This window comes from Vigna angularis, chromosome 6 (genome assembly GCF_016808095.1).
Source record: "Vigna angularis cultivar LongXiaoDou No.4 chromosome 6, ASM1680809v1, whole genome shotgun sequence".
In the NCBI taxonomy this organism is placed as follows: Eukaryota; Viridiplantae; Streptophyta; class Magnoliopsida; order Fabales; family Fabaceae; genus Vigna; species Vigna angularis.
In genome coordinates, this window is record NC_068975.1 from 35,496,186 (window position 1) to 35,510,086 (window position 13,901).

At 30.3% G+C, this 13,901-nt stretch overlaps 1 protein-coding gene across 1 annotated transcript; it reads left to right on the forward strand.

Annotated features, from left to right (window-relative positions):
* Positions 1 to 1,055: 1,055 nt before the first annotated feature.
* Positions 1,056 to 8,162, forward strand: LOC108343231 (uncharacterized). The gene is made up of 18 exons (XM_017581370.2): positions 1,056 to 1,370; positions 1,955 to 2,074; positions 2,159 to 2,284; positions 2,387 to 2,449; positions 2,579 to 2,686; positions 3,199 to 3,276; positions 3,842 to 3,934; positions 4,038 to 4,124; positions 4,702 to 4,803; positions 4,891 to 5,010; positions 5,099 to 5,161; positions 5,922 to 6,064; positions 6,988 to 7,069; positions 7,153 to 7,211; positions 7,318 to 7,363; positions 7,456 to 7,547; positions 7,633 to 7,702; positions 7,834 to 8,162. The coding sequence occupies exons 1-18, from the start codon at positions 1,167 to 1,169 to the stop codon at positions 7,903 to 7,905; spliced, it is 1,728 nt and encodes a 575-aa protein (XP_017436859.1). The 5' UTR covers positions 1,056 to 1,166; the 3' UTR covers positions 7,906 to 8,162.
* The last annotated feature ends 5,739 nt before the right edge of the window (positions 8,163 to 13,901 follow it).

Here is a 13,901-nt window from a genome sequence, read left to right on the forward strand (position 1 = left end):
TTCACTTTTTTTTACTAATTAACATATGTTAAATAATAAAAATAAATAAATTATATAAAAAATATTAGATTAAACTAATATTTCTTGAATTTTAAATTAAAAAAAATGTAATAAAACAAATTAAACAAATTTGGAAATCTGGTTAATATATATCAACTCTTGCACATGTTAAAATATATTAAATTTAATTTATTATATTACTATTATGTTTATTACTATGATTATTCTTACTATGATTTTTATTTTTTTATTATTATTATGATTATTACTATTATTATTAGTATTTATAATATTGTTGTCATTATTATTATTAATATTATCATTAATAATAATAATAATAATAACAGTAATAGTATTAATATAATAAAAATAATAATAATAAAAAAACGAGATTTACTGTATGTTAATATATGAAAAAAATTAATATATGTTTTTTTAATTTTTTAAAGTTATTTTTTAGTTTAATTTAATATTTTAATATAATTTAATATATGTTAATATTTTAATATAATTTATTAAACTAAAATAAGTAAAAGATTTTAAAAAAAATTAAAAACAAAAAAATTAAAAAATAAAAATAAAATCAATAAAGGGCTAGATTTGAGAATACCAAATTTCTGGAAAAAATTATAATTGAATTTTAAAATTTGGTTAATTACTTAATTAAGTTTTGAAATTTAATGATTTTCTTAAACAAATTTAGAAATTCAATAAATTCTTAAACTGAATTTCGAAATTCAATATTTTTTAAATTCAGTTAAATGAAGTGTGGTGGGGACTACAAGAAATTGGATTGTAGGTAGCTGGAGTAATTATGAGAGAGAAAAAAATTTACTCTTTTTAAAAAGCTAGTTTAAACATTAAAAGAAAATCTTGGAGTTACATAAAGAATGCTTGGAACGTGGGGGTGCAGGGAGAAAAGTGGAGAGGTGCAGGGAGAAACACTCCCCTTTCCATTCTGCCAGCCCAATGTCAAAGCTCAAAAGGCCCAAGTTTCTAACGCCGTTGCACGTGCCCAGGTTCGAAGACTGTTTGGGTGGCAAGTTATTATTAATCCATTTTCCGCTCCTTTCTCGTGTTTCTCATATTTCTTCTCTCCGATTCATCGTTATCCTTGCCACTGAACTCGTTAATCGACTTTTTCGATTTCGCAAAACCCTTCAACGATGGCCGCGGAAACTCTTCCCTACCAGAACGGCGGCGTCGTTGCCAACTCCAACGGCTCCAACTCCACGACAAAAAAATCGCGGGAGAGCGAGCGCCGTCGCCGTCGCCGGAAGCAGAAGAAGAACAACAAAGCATCTGAGGCGTTGAGGCCTAACTTTGCCGAAGATAGTGACGATTCGAAAGAAAACACTGATTCAAATCAGGTTCTCATCCATCTAACTTATGTTATTTTGACACTTTCTCAGGCTTTGGTGCGTTGTTTATTTTTCCATTCCTTTGGAGGTTCGTAATCGATAGCGCCTTTATAGCCGGAAAGGATAGATAGATTCTGACTGTTTATATTTGCGTTTTGTTGGAACAATATTAAAACGAAATTAGGGTTTCCGTATTTGAACTTGGCTTTTGAGAGCTTTTAGTGTAGTGATAGAATCTCTAGGGCTTTCTTAGGTGAAAGGGTATTGGAGAGTAAAGATAGTAAAATGATCTGTCTTTGGACAAGACATTGCTCATGTTCATGGAATGTGGATTAATTCTCTTGCAAACATTGCGCTAATTATTCTTCTGTTGCAAGTTTACTTTGTTTTGATTGAAGTTCATAAACTGGAATTAATCACTGTAATTATTGCATTCTTTCAATCTTTAGTGTTTTCGAAGGTATTTTAGTGATTAGATCATGTCTCGTAGCAGATTCTTGTTCCTCTTATTATATATTCAAAATTCGCTGATGACATTTAAAATACACAGTCGCAAGTGCGCATATTATGCCGCTATTTTTCTTCATTTGCAGGTTGTTGAACAAGTTGAAATTGAGTACGTACCAGAGAAGGCTGAGTTAATTGAAGGCATGGATGAAGAGTTTAGAAAGATCTTTGAGAAATTTAGTTTCGCTGATGCTACTGCTTTGGAGGTAATCCTTATGTCTCATTTGTCTTCTTCTGATTGTATCTTCTCTGTATATTGTTTGACCGGAGGTTTATTTTTATACAACTAGGATACTGATAAGAAAGATGGTTCGGAAGAAAATGCCGCCACTAATAAGAAGGCCGATTCTGATTCTGAAGAAGAAGAAAATGATAACGAGCAAAAAGAGAAAGGCATCTCTAACAAGAAGAAAAAGGTGTAGCAATTTGTGACATGTTAATTTTTTTTTTGTTTATAATTTTTACTATTTTATTCCTTTTGATAAATATTCTTAAATAAGTTTCGTTTCTTTGTTCAGCTTCAACGAAGGATGAAAATTGCTGAACTAAAACAAATTTGCTCAAGGCCAGATGTTGTAGAGGTAGAATTGTTCTGTGTAGCTTGCTTAGATTTAAGTTGTTCGGCATCCCCTTCCCAGTTCCAACTATTAGTTTGGTCTCATGCTCACTATTCCGAAGTTGTGTAATTGTTCTATTGTTCCACTTTTAAGGTGTGGGATGCTACTGCATCGGACCCAAAGTTACTGGTATTCTTGAAGTCTTATCGGAACACTGTACCTGTACCCAGACATTGGTGTCAGAAGAGAAAATTTTTACAGGTTAATCTGCATTCTAAATTTATAAATAATGAGTTGAAGATGCAATGCAAGCATGTCTGATAACTGTAGTCTGCATGAGGGATGTAGTGATAGGGTGAGGAAGATAACGTCGATAAGGTTTCTCTTATCTGTATATATGTGGTGCTTGCAGGGGAGCTGCTGTGGCAATCACCAATCCCGGACTTGTAGGTGTTTGGCAATGGGCAACCTTGAGTCATTTCTCTTTTATTTTCTTTATTAGATTAAATGGGAATATGTGGCTTCTATTATGCTGCATATCGGGGATCTACAATCATGACATTTTTGCATAATGTAAATGGGCATTTATTTGTGATAAATATGCTAATAGTTCTGCTTTGAATTTTCAGATACCTTTCCATTGGGCTTAATGCTTGGGCTGAATTCCTCTTACTTCAATTTTTATTACTGATATAACTTAGCAAACTACATAGTGTATGTTCGCATGAGGTACTTTTATCTCATCGAAAGTTTGTTCTTTTTGGTTTTGTCAGGGTAAACGAGGTATAGAGAAACCACCATTTCAGCTTCCCGATTTCATAGCTGCCACTGGAATTGAGAAAATTAGACAGGTAATACAATCTTTTGCACATGTTTTTCAAGAAATCACGTGTTCACAAGCTATGACTTATTTTTGGAGTGACCTACAAAATAAGTAAAACATTATCTGTGATTGACTTACAAATTTTACATGCTATTTGCGACCTTGAGACTACATTTTTCTGTAGTATCATAAGCTATTACTGTTTTTATTTCTGATGTTAAAGTACAAGCTTCCAATTTGGGGAAGAAGCTGTTTTCTATTTTAGAATTTGTTGTTTATATTTCATAGATTAATGGGTATTGGTTTTGATTAGAAGCTTGCATCCCTCCAAAGTATGGGTGTTGTTTTTCCGTAAAATCAATGCATTGTTAACCCATTGTAGTATTGATCAACAATATAAGGGATCTTGATGGGATAGCCGTATGAGAGTGACTTGTGCTACGTTTCATATCCTTTGTTTAATTTTCTCTTCCCAACAACTTAACATATGTATATTGAAAGTTTCTCTCTGATATTTATATGTGCCTTTCAATTAATTTACCTAACTCCTTGCCGTAGTTGCTTTTTTAAGTGTCATATGTTGTCTCATGCAGGCTTATATCGAGAAAGAGGATAGTAAGAAGCTGAAACAAAAGCAAAGGGAGCGCATGCAACCAAAAATGGGGAAAATGGATATAGATTATCAGGTTTCATTTGTGTTTTGCACCATTTGCATTGCTTACTTGGTTGTTTGTTTACCCAAGTGCCAGAACTATTTGCATTCTTCTAATAGTTTTTATTGATTACTAGGTTCTTCATGACGCATTCTTTAAATACCAAACAAAGCCTAAACTGACATCTCTCGGAGACCTTTATCATGAAGGAAAAGAATTTGAGGTATTGCCCACGCTACAGTAGCATAGGAAGATTTGAACTGTTATAAATTTGTTTTTATTGAGCTTCTTTTTCTGTTGCAGCATTTTTCGTTCAAATTTTGCTGTATTAACTTATGACTCGGAATAGTGTTATAATATTTTTTTTTTTATTTTAGTTGGGAGGGCGTCTGTATTTTTGGAGCAGTAGGTAGTCCATGAATTGATTGAGTTTGGCTGGAATATAGTGTTTGGTACTTTAGGATAGGAATTCCCATGTACCATCTCCACTCCTAGATAAAATGGAAATTTTATGAACAATGGAAATTAAATAAAGTTATTTCATTTGTAGTAGTGTTTGCTAGGATATTATGGATTTTTTGGTTTGGATTTGAATTTCTTTAAGCATTCATTTTGAAGTTCAAGTCTAAGGGTTTGAATTTCTTTGCTTGTCCTTTTATTAGAAGTGTTCATTGATTTGTTTTAGTGTCAGTGTTCCTGGCATCCGGAGCAGTGTTAATTTGATTTTTATATTTTATTTAAGCATGTCGTTTGACCAAAATAGCTCTTATTTTTATATGATGTCATTGGTTGGTGCACAGGTGAAATTGAGAGAGATGAAACCTGGCATGTTATCTCATGAATTGAAAGAAGCTCTTGGCATGCCTGAGGGCGCCCCTCCTCCTTGGCTTATAAATATGCAGGTAATAATATTACATGATTTCTGACTTCTGGTGCAATTTTTATATTATTCTGTTCCTGGCCATTTGACCATAGATATGTTTTTTTAGAGATATGGGCCTCCACCATCATACCCTCATCTGAAGATTCCTGGACTGAATGCTCCTATCCCCCCTGGAGCTAGCTTTGGTTATCATCCTGGTGGATGGGGCAAGCCTCCTGTTGATGAAGTATATAACTCTTTACATATCCACTGGTGGATGAGACTTTTTTTTTTCAGATCTTTATCTCACTGACCTGTTTACTTCATGTGAACAGTATGGACGTCCACTGTATGGAGATGTTTTTGGTGTTCAACAGCAAGAACTACCTAACTATGAGGTTTGGTTTAAGGCCTGGTTTAAATTGCCTTAAAGCTTATGGAATTCTTCCTTGTTGTTTTCTTATCCTGTGTTTTAATATGGAAAACATTGTAGAAATGAAAACGAGTGAAGTGGAAAAAGTTAACAGTATATAAAGTCATTTTTCTTTCCACCATTCCTATTATCATGAATTCACAATCCCAAAAGTTGTGCTGTTTTCAAAGTTCACGTGTTTTTCATCTAACTTGCCCCGTCACCTAAGAAGTCTTTTTGGGGCTTGAGGCTTGAATAATGCACAGACCCACCCTACCCTCCTACGCTGAAAATTTACCTCTATTTATAAGAATTTGAATAGCTGGGATTAGTCTCCTAGATCAAGTGGTCAAGAGCCTCATATAGGCTTATTTTATGTCAGGAACCAAGAATTCACAGAACTTGAGTGGTTCATTGAAGACACATTAGTCGTTTAAGACTTAGCCTTCCTTGTGATTGGAATATTTTTTTTTTTCTCATTTTACTCTTGAGAGAAAGTTCTGTCATTGACTGAATGCAATCTTTCTTTGGGTTAGGAATATAAACATGTTTACATAGGATTGCAGTAATATATCTCATTTAGCTCTCAAGAGACAGTCATGTCATTGACTGATTGCTATCTTTCTGTTGGTAACAAATACGGATAATCAATTTTACATAGGACTGTGGCAGTATATCTACTAAAAAAATGTTTATTAAATTCATTGCGGTATTCCATTTTGATATTTAATGTTTTCACTATGCAGGAAGAGCCAGTTGATAAGACCAAACATTGGGGAGACTTGGAGGAGGAAGAGGAAGAAGAAGAGGAGGAGGAGGAGGAAGAAGAAGAAGAAATGGAGGAGGAGGAACTTGAAGATGGTATTCAGTCAGTTGATAGTTTATCAAGGTATTGTTATTTTACCATTCTACTTTCTTATTTATATGCTAGTGGAAACACATGCCCTATTTGCCATGTGTGTCCACTTTTTTCTTATTATTACAAAAATTTTATCAGTATAATAATAATTGAAGTAAAAATATTACACTATAAAATGATTTTTAATTATTTAAATAGAAGATATTATTAAATTATAAAATGTATTTACAAAATAAATATTTTTTATAAAAATAAATATTTTTTTATAATTTTATTATATGGAATTCTTTTATTATGTATGTTTTTATTTATTATGAGTAGCTATTTGAATGTAAAAAGTCGTTTCTTAAAGGGTAAATAAGATCATAAATGGTAGCATGGGCGTTTTGAACTGCCTGGACTTGCAATTAGCATTTTTTTTTGTGATCTTCATTGTCATTCTTGATAAGTAACTAGTGAAAATTATTTACAAATGATGTGGCTATGATTAGATGTCTTTGGATTAGCTAATTTTGTCAATTAAAACATTTCATGAAATCTTATGAAGAGAATAAATTTTGCCCCAAAGATTTAATCACAATCAAACATGCACTAGCATCCAACGATGGTTAAGACTTTATATAATGGGTTCCTAGAATTTATAAAACATTTAGGAAAAGAAAAGGAAACAAGAATCAAATGATGGTCAAGAATTTGTAAAATGACTTTGTAGAGTTTCATTTGAACATTTAACATTTCTGCTTTCCAATTGTAATTCCCTAAAATTAATGATTGTTGATATTAAATAAATATATGGAACATTTACCACTCAGAATGAACTAATTTTTTGGGTTTACGTGTGTAGATTGATTTAAGAAGAGTTTTTTTTTTTTTTTTGGTTTTGTGGTGGTTGATGATGTACTGTTCCTTTCATCTCATCTCTTGATTCTTTTCCTTTGCATTTTTCACTTCAGCACTCCCACGGGAGTGGAAACACCTGATGTTATTGACCTCCGGAAGCAACAGAGGAAGGAGCCTGAGAGGCCCCTTTATCAAGTGAGTATATTTTATTGCTGTTTTTCATCAGCCTTAACTTCTGATTTTACTTGTTATGTATCGTTTTGTTGTTTTCTATGTAGGTACTTGAAGAGAAGGAGGAAAAAATTGCTCCTGGAACTTTGCTTGGAACCACACACACGTATGCAATACTTGCACCTACCTTTCTTTTATTATTTGAATATCACAATTTTTCCCTCCATTATTGTTTTTTTGTTGAGTTGCCACGTTTTTTCTCTACTCTGCAGTTATGTGGTTGGCACAGGCGCACAGGACAAGTCAGGTGCTAAAAGGGTAAGACTTTTTTACGTGATTGGTTGTATATGATGATTCCTTTTGTTTTCAAGGGTAGCATGTTTCATGCGTTCTGGTTATGGCACTTTCAGGTTGATTTGCTTAGAGGTCAGAAATCAGATAAAGTGGATGTCACTTTACAGCCTGAAGAGTTGGAAGCAATGGAAAATGTTTTGCCTGCGAAGTATGGATTTATCTTTTCTGATTTCTTATAGCTGGTTACTTGGGTCAGATTTGAGGCAGTGATTTCTCACATCTACTGGATACAGGTACGAAGAAGCAAGGGAAGAGGAGAAGTTACGTAGTCAGCGTGAAGATTTCAGTGATATGGTTGCAGAGGTGTGTTACATTCACCCTTCAAATCGTGTACATACACATGCGTATTAGATTTTCTACCTGCCAAATCGTGTACATGCATACTAGATTTTATACTTTGCCAGTGTGATTTATAGCTAATGTGTTTGGTGCAGAACGAGAAGAAGAGAAAGAGAAAGATGCAAGAAAAGGAGGGCAAGTCAAAGAAGAAGGACTTTAAGTTTTAGGGTGCGCCTTGTTTTTGTTTCTTTTGCAGGAAAATGGGGCTGTGCTACCCTTTTCTACTGGGGCAGTTCTCACATTCCATGAGCTGAGAATATGTTAGCAGCGGTTTAACGCGACTCTGTATTATTGTCTGGAAGTAAAATGTTAGTGTTTTGGATGGGAAGAATATATATGTACGAATATATAATAGAATCAAAACTCGGTAGTCAAGCTTTAATTGAGAAGTCAATACCATGAATCTCTCGAAAGCTTTACAATACACGTCAGGTGTTATTTAGTATTCTGACAGGGCTACCTTGCACACATAATGTCGATGTTGATGTTTGTTGGGACAATCAGCGTCCACCACAACGTTTTATTTCTCTTTTCCATTATTGAAGTAATGTTAATGGCAATGATTTCATTTACGCACAATTGAGTACTGTGCGTGAGTTACTGAAAGAAAAAAGTTATTTTCAAAATGCAATGAAAGTTGCTGAAGGATTTGCGATTGAGAACACTTATTGTCCACCCTTGAATGTACGGTGAAACCTGAAAGTCAGGTTGAAATAAAGGAAATTACACTTTTATAACCTTAGGCAATTAATTTATTAGGACATAACTTTTGTAAGTGAAAATGCTACAGAAGTTATGGTTTCGGAAGCCATATTTTGTAAAATGATGAATAGTATGAGTTCCAACTTTGCGATGGTGTCTTCACATATTGTTCACGAGACCTGTAAGGAAAAACTGGATAGTTATTAAGACATTAATATTGAAAATATTAACAATGGTATTAATAAATATTTAAATAATAATAATAATAGAATTTTCAAAATTAGTAATAGTAATAGATTTATAAAGTTACTAATAATAATACCAAAAAATAGTAAAGTTATAAGATAATAATAAAAAAGTTAATAATATCAAAATCATAATAAAGATAATAAAATTAAAAATAATAGTATTATAAAATAATAATGATTTTATAAAAAATAAGTAAAAGGAATATTAATAATAAAAATAGATTTATAAAATAATAAAAATAATAGAATTATTATTTAATCAAATCATTAATTTTCACATTTTTTTTTCTTTTCACTCTTCAGTGTATTTCCAGTCTTTTTATTTTTTATTTCATAATCATTTTATTTTTTGAAATCATATAATCTCAAATTTTGCTACATATAAAATATAATTTCACTTTCTTGTCTTTATCTCCTCTCATGAAATCCTTTCTCATGTTTCTTTTTACACTATATTCTTTTGTGGACTGCCATCTTTTTAATTTTTTTTTCTCTTCTTGCTCTTCTTTCTATCCTTTCCTATGTAAATCAAGTCAAATTTAAAGACAAATAAGGATGAAAGAAACGTTGATGTGTGTATTCACAAATTTAATCCTTTTTTTTTTCTTCAAATATTCGATTGGTTCATTACTTTTTTTAGTTCCAGAGAGTTTATTCTACAAACCATTTTAATAAAGGCAGGGTGAAACATTAAATTGAAGATTACTTTTAATATATGAAGTTTTTTTTTTATGAGCTCTGTCTAATTTGTCTCTACTTTGTCAGATATTTTTTTTATTGAACGAGTATTAAATGAGTATGTATAATATTTATTTATTTTAATTTAATATAAGAAATATATATATATATATATTCTTTATATGTATTAATATTTTTTTTTCGTACATTTTTGTTTTAAATTATTAAAATAAAATAATTAAAAGATTTATAACTTTTATTTGATCTTTAGTTTTACAAGTTATGTTTATAATGTAATATTTTTAATCTTTTATATAATTTTTTACTTTGTTATTTGATATTTGTATTTAATATTTAGTATTAAAAAAAGTTAAATATGTTTTTAGTTCCTCAAATATAAATGTATTTGAGTTTCATCCTTTTTCCAAACTTTGCTTCACTTTTATCCTCTCTTTTAAGAAAATTATAACTTTTAATCCTCTTTAAAGAAATTAAAATAAAATTTATAATTTTCTTAAAGAAGAGGATCAAAGTGAAACAAAGTTTAGAAGAAAGACCAAACTCAAACACTCTTAATACTTCATAGATTAAAAACATATTTAACCCTAAAAATAATGTATAATTTTATATTAAATACTTAATAATATCTTTTTTTATAATAAATCTCCACCCATTATCATCTTGTTGAAGAGTATTATTTTTCTTCACTAACTAATTCTACTCTATTCTGTTAACAAAATATTTTTAGTCCCTCGAGTATTAAATGTTTTTAGATTTCGTCTCTCTTCTAAACTTTACTTCAATTTAATCCTCTTCCTTAAGAAAATTATAAATTGTAGTTCTTTGAAAGCTAAAATTTATAATTTTCTTAGAGGAGAAAATCAAAGTTAAGCAAAATTTAGAAGAGGAGGGACGAAACTAAAAAACGTTTGATATCTTTAAGACTAAAAACATATTTAACTTTAAAAAATGTATAATTTTATATTAAATACTTAATAATATCATTTTTTTTTATAATAAATCTCCACCCATTGTCATCATCTTGGTGAAGAGTATTATTTTTCTCCACTAACTAATCCTACTCCAATCGTGTTAACAGAATATTTAATTGAATATTTTTTTTATAAAACATAAAATAAAACAGAAATTGAAAGCATAGTGAATCAAACAGGTTCTTACAGGTAGAAAGAAAGTTGATTTGATTTAAACATATTTTGAAATGGCATGGTTAGTGTCACTTTCAGAGTTTGTAAGTACTGTCTCTTTCATCAATCAGACGACAATGAGTATGTCACTTTCCTGTTCTAATTAAAACCTCAAATGAAAAATCCTATATGTTTGTCTGCATACCACGCAGTATACTACTTTCTCTACATTCCGCTTTTTTCTACAAACATTTATCATTTTCTTTTTCTTATATATTTTAAAAATTAAAATTAAAAAACAATCATCTTTATGACTTTGACATTAGCAGAATTATAATAGACGAGAAAACTTGTTTTTCTTTATAATTTGTCTTAAAACATGTATTTTCTTTCTCTGTCTCTATTTAAGTGCCGTTTTTTTTTTAAAAATAACCTATATTCTTTATTTAAATAAAAATATTTATAATTTTTTTTTATTTTACTCCTCTCTTTTTTATCGCAATAAAGTAAATAAAATATTAAAATTAGATGAAGGGTAAATATATAAATAATTACAAAAACAGTATTTAATTTGGTTATGAATTTTAAAATAACAGTTAAAAATAAATAAAGAAAATCCATACGAGTTATTTTCTATATGATCAATACAGGTGAAAAAAAATATCAATTTGAAATAGTTTTTAATATCTTGAACAATATTTTATTTTTAAACTTAAAATATCTCTTCCTTATAATTAAAGTCAAATACATTTTTATGATAGATAAGTTATCGTCTCAAATTTTCTACAAATATCAGTTTCTTTGGACTAAAAAAAAAGTTCGGTATAATAAAATTAAAAAATAAACTAATTTAATCGCATTGGTCACACTATTTCTGAAACATGCACATATTTAAATTTTTGTATATTTTAAATAAATACAATAGAAATTAATTCAATGTATTTAATTTATAAAATAAAAAATAGATTAACTTAATTTGACCCAAGAATTAAGGTACATCTCCCCAAATAATAGAAGAAAGTACAGTTAAGGAAAAATGTGAAATTGAGTCTATTAGGCGATAAGATATAGACAGAGGATAGTGGCCGTAGATGTTCTTGAAAGCATCAATGGCCCAAACGGTTTAATCAAGTGGCCCAGATGCCCCATCATTGAGAGACACGTGTCCTTCTTAAGATAATCAATGCCATTTAAATAACCAGCAATTGATTCTACCCATTACCAAACTATAAAACCCACGTGCTTCTGGCTCCACCTGTTACCTCCAAATCAATTCATACTTAAATCATAAGGATTTTCTCATTTAGTGTTAAATTCCTCTTTTAAATTCCAGCTTAATGGTTACATAAAAAAAATTATATTAAGTTTAGAGTTTATAGAATTATTAATTTTTTCCCTCATCTTATTTAGTTGCTTTTATCACAGTAACATACATCAACAGTGATGAAAATACAAATATTTTTATTGTTATAGATAATAACATTAAAATTATCAAAAAATGATGAAAATATTATAATTTAATATATTTCCAAATAAAAGTTATTTATCATTTTATATCAATCATAGTACTATCTTATATTGACCATAAAACTTTATATTTTTTAATACATAAATAAAAGTAAGCAAAATAACAGAAAGTAAGAAAATCATAACATTAAAAAAATTAAATGATAAAAATTAATTAAAAATGTATAAATTATATATATTCAATAAAAAAAATTAAAATTTAGTAAGAACTTAAAATTCAATCATATTTTCTTACACAAAAATAATCTTATAAATACTTATTTTAACTTTTTTTATAAAGTGTTATGATCTCTTAACTTTCTTTCTTCAAGAAGTACAAAATTGACTCTCTTGAGAATTAAGTGACTGCAATTGAACTTAGACCTAATTGGGTGTTTCCTTTTTTTATTTATCCGACAAACATTCTTTGTTTTGTCTTGTAGCGCTTCAGCACGACACTCTTTACCTAACCAACCCACCATTATTGATTTCCCTTCAATTAGTAATCTTTGATGATAAATCAGAACCTCAAATTTGTTAAAAAAATAAATAATATTAATGTACTTCATGGTTACGGATTCTTTAAGACACTAGTTTATTACAAAACCCTCTCTTTTTAAATTGTAAATGGAATCAAGCACATTTATTTGTTAGATCTTCCTTCTACCACTCGTGGCTTAATTATACATGCATGTGGCTTTGGTTTCTTATTCCCATTAATAATAATGATAACTAATGTTGTGACAGCCATCACCACTAAATTATTACTGTGACTACGCATTTCATTCATGCGTGAAATATATTATTCCAAAACTGGAAAACTACTAGCAAAATGATGAAAATAACGTGCAAAGTACTGTTCTCAATTAGTTTATTCAACGATTCATATAACTTGTATCTGCTCTGAGGAGATTTTGGAAGAAAAGGTTATGTCTCAGGGCAAACAAGGAAAAAGCACAACCATGTTTTATCCGGAACTTTTCTTAGATGTTTTTTTTCATTGTGATAATAACGTAAGTTGGCTTGAAACTCACATTATTGAGGCTGTGCGAGACACTTGTGTTATTCTTTGCTCACAAGTGTCGGCTGGTATGAGTCCATTATATATATGAACTCCTGTCAAGACATTCACATACGACACTTTCCACAAGTCATTTTAAAACTCTCTAATTATTCAAATGTTTTTACAATATTTTACCACTCAACACACTTCAATAAATATTTCTCTCTACTTCAATTCAATTTATCTATTTTAGTTCTTTTAACCATACACAGTTTTAATTTTCAATATCGTTAGAATAGACTCTAACCATAACTCTTATATCATATTAAGAAATTGACTTTAAGGTTAATTCAATCCTATAATGGATGTGAAACTTTTAAGGAAGAAATGAAATCGCAGGAAGCTAACATATAATGGTTGAATGAAGAAGACGGATAGGGCAAAGAACACGTGCATGCAAGATAGAGATATACCCAACTTAGAACATGTAATCACATGACATAGGTCCGTAGAACAGCACCACTACTAGATGCATTCTTTCACTTATGTCCCACAAGAAACCATGTGTTGCCAACTGTTTTTAACCTTCCTAAGAATCTTAGGTCCCACTATTACCTCACTTCCCTTTCCTCCAATGTCAATCACTTAAGAGAAACACACCGTAGTGTACTTCCCTTCTTTTTTGCCAACTTTGTGTTTGTATTGGTGGCAAAGTTTCCCACTTAAATTATTATAGCACAGCATCATGCATATCTACGTTCCTTTTACACCCAAAACACAAACCACTATCAATGGCCTATAACCCTCCACGTGCCACCCACCCACCTTCACCTTAGGGGTTAAGCATCTCTCCATTCTCCTTTTATAATACTTCTATCCAG

Bases quoted from the DNA above. Each gene is read 5' to 3' on its own strand.
- LOC108343231 (XM_017581370.2), top strand. From the start codon at position 1,167: ATGGCCGCGGAAACTCTTCCCTACCAGAACGGCGGCGTCGTTGCCAAC. The intron at 2,075-2,158 runs GTAATCCTTATG...TTATACAACTAG, and splicing joins CTGATGCTACTGCTTTGGAG to GATACTGATAAGAAAGATGG. The intron at 3,277-3,841 runs GTAATACAATCT...TGTCTCATGCAG, and splicing joins GAATTGAGAAAATTAGACAG to GCTTATATCGAGAAAGAGGA.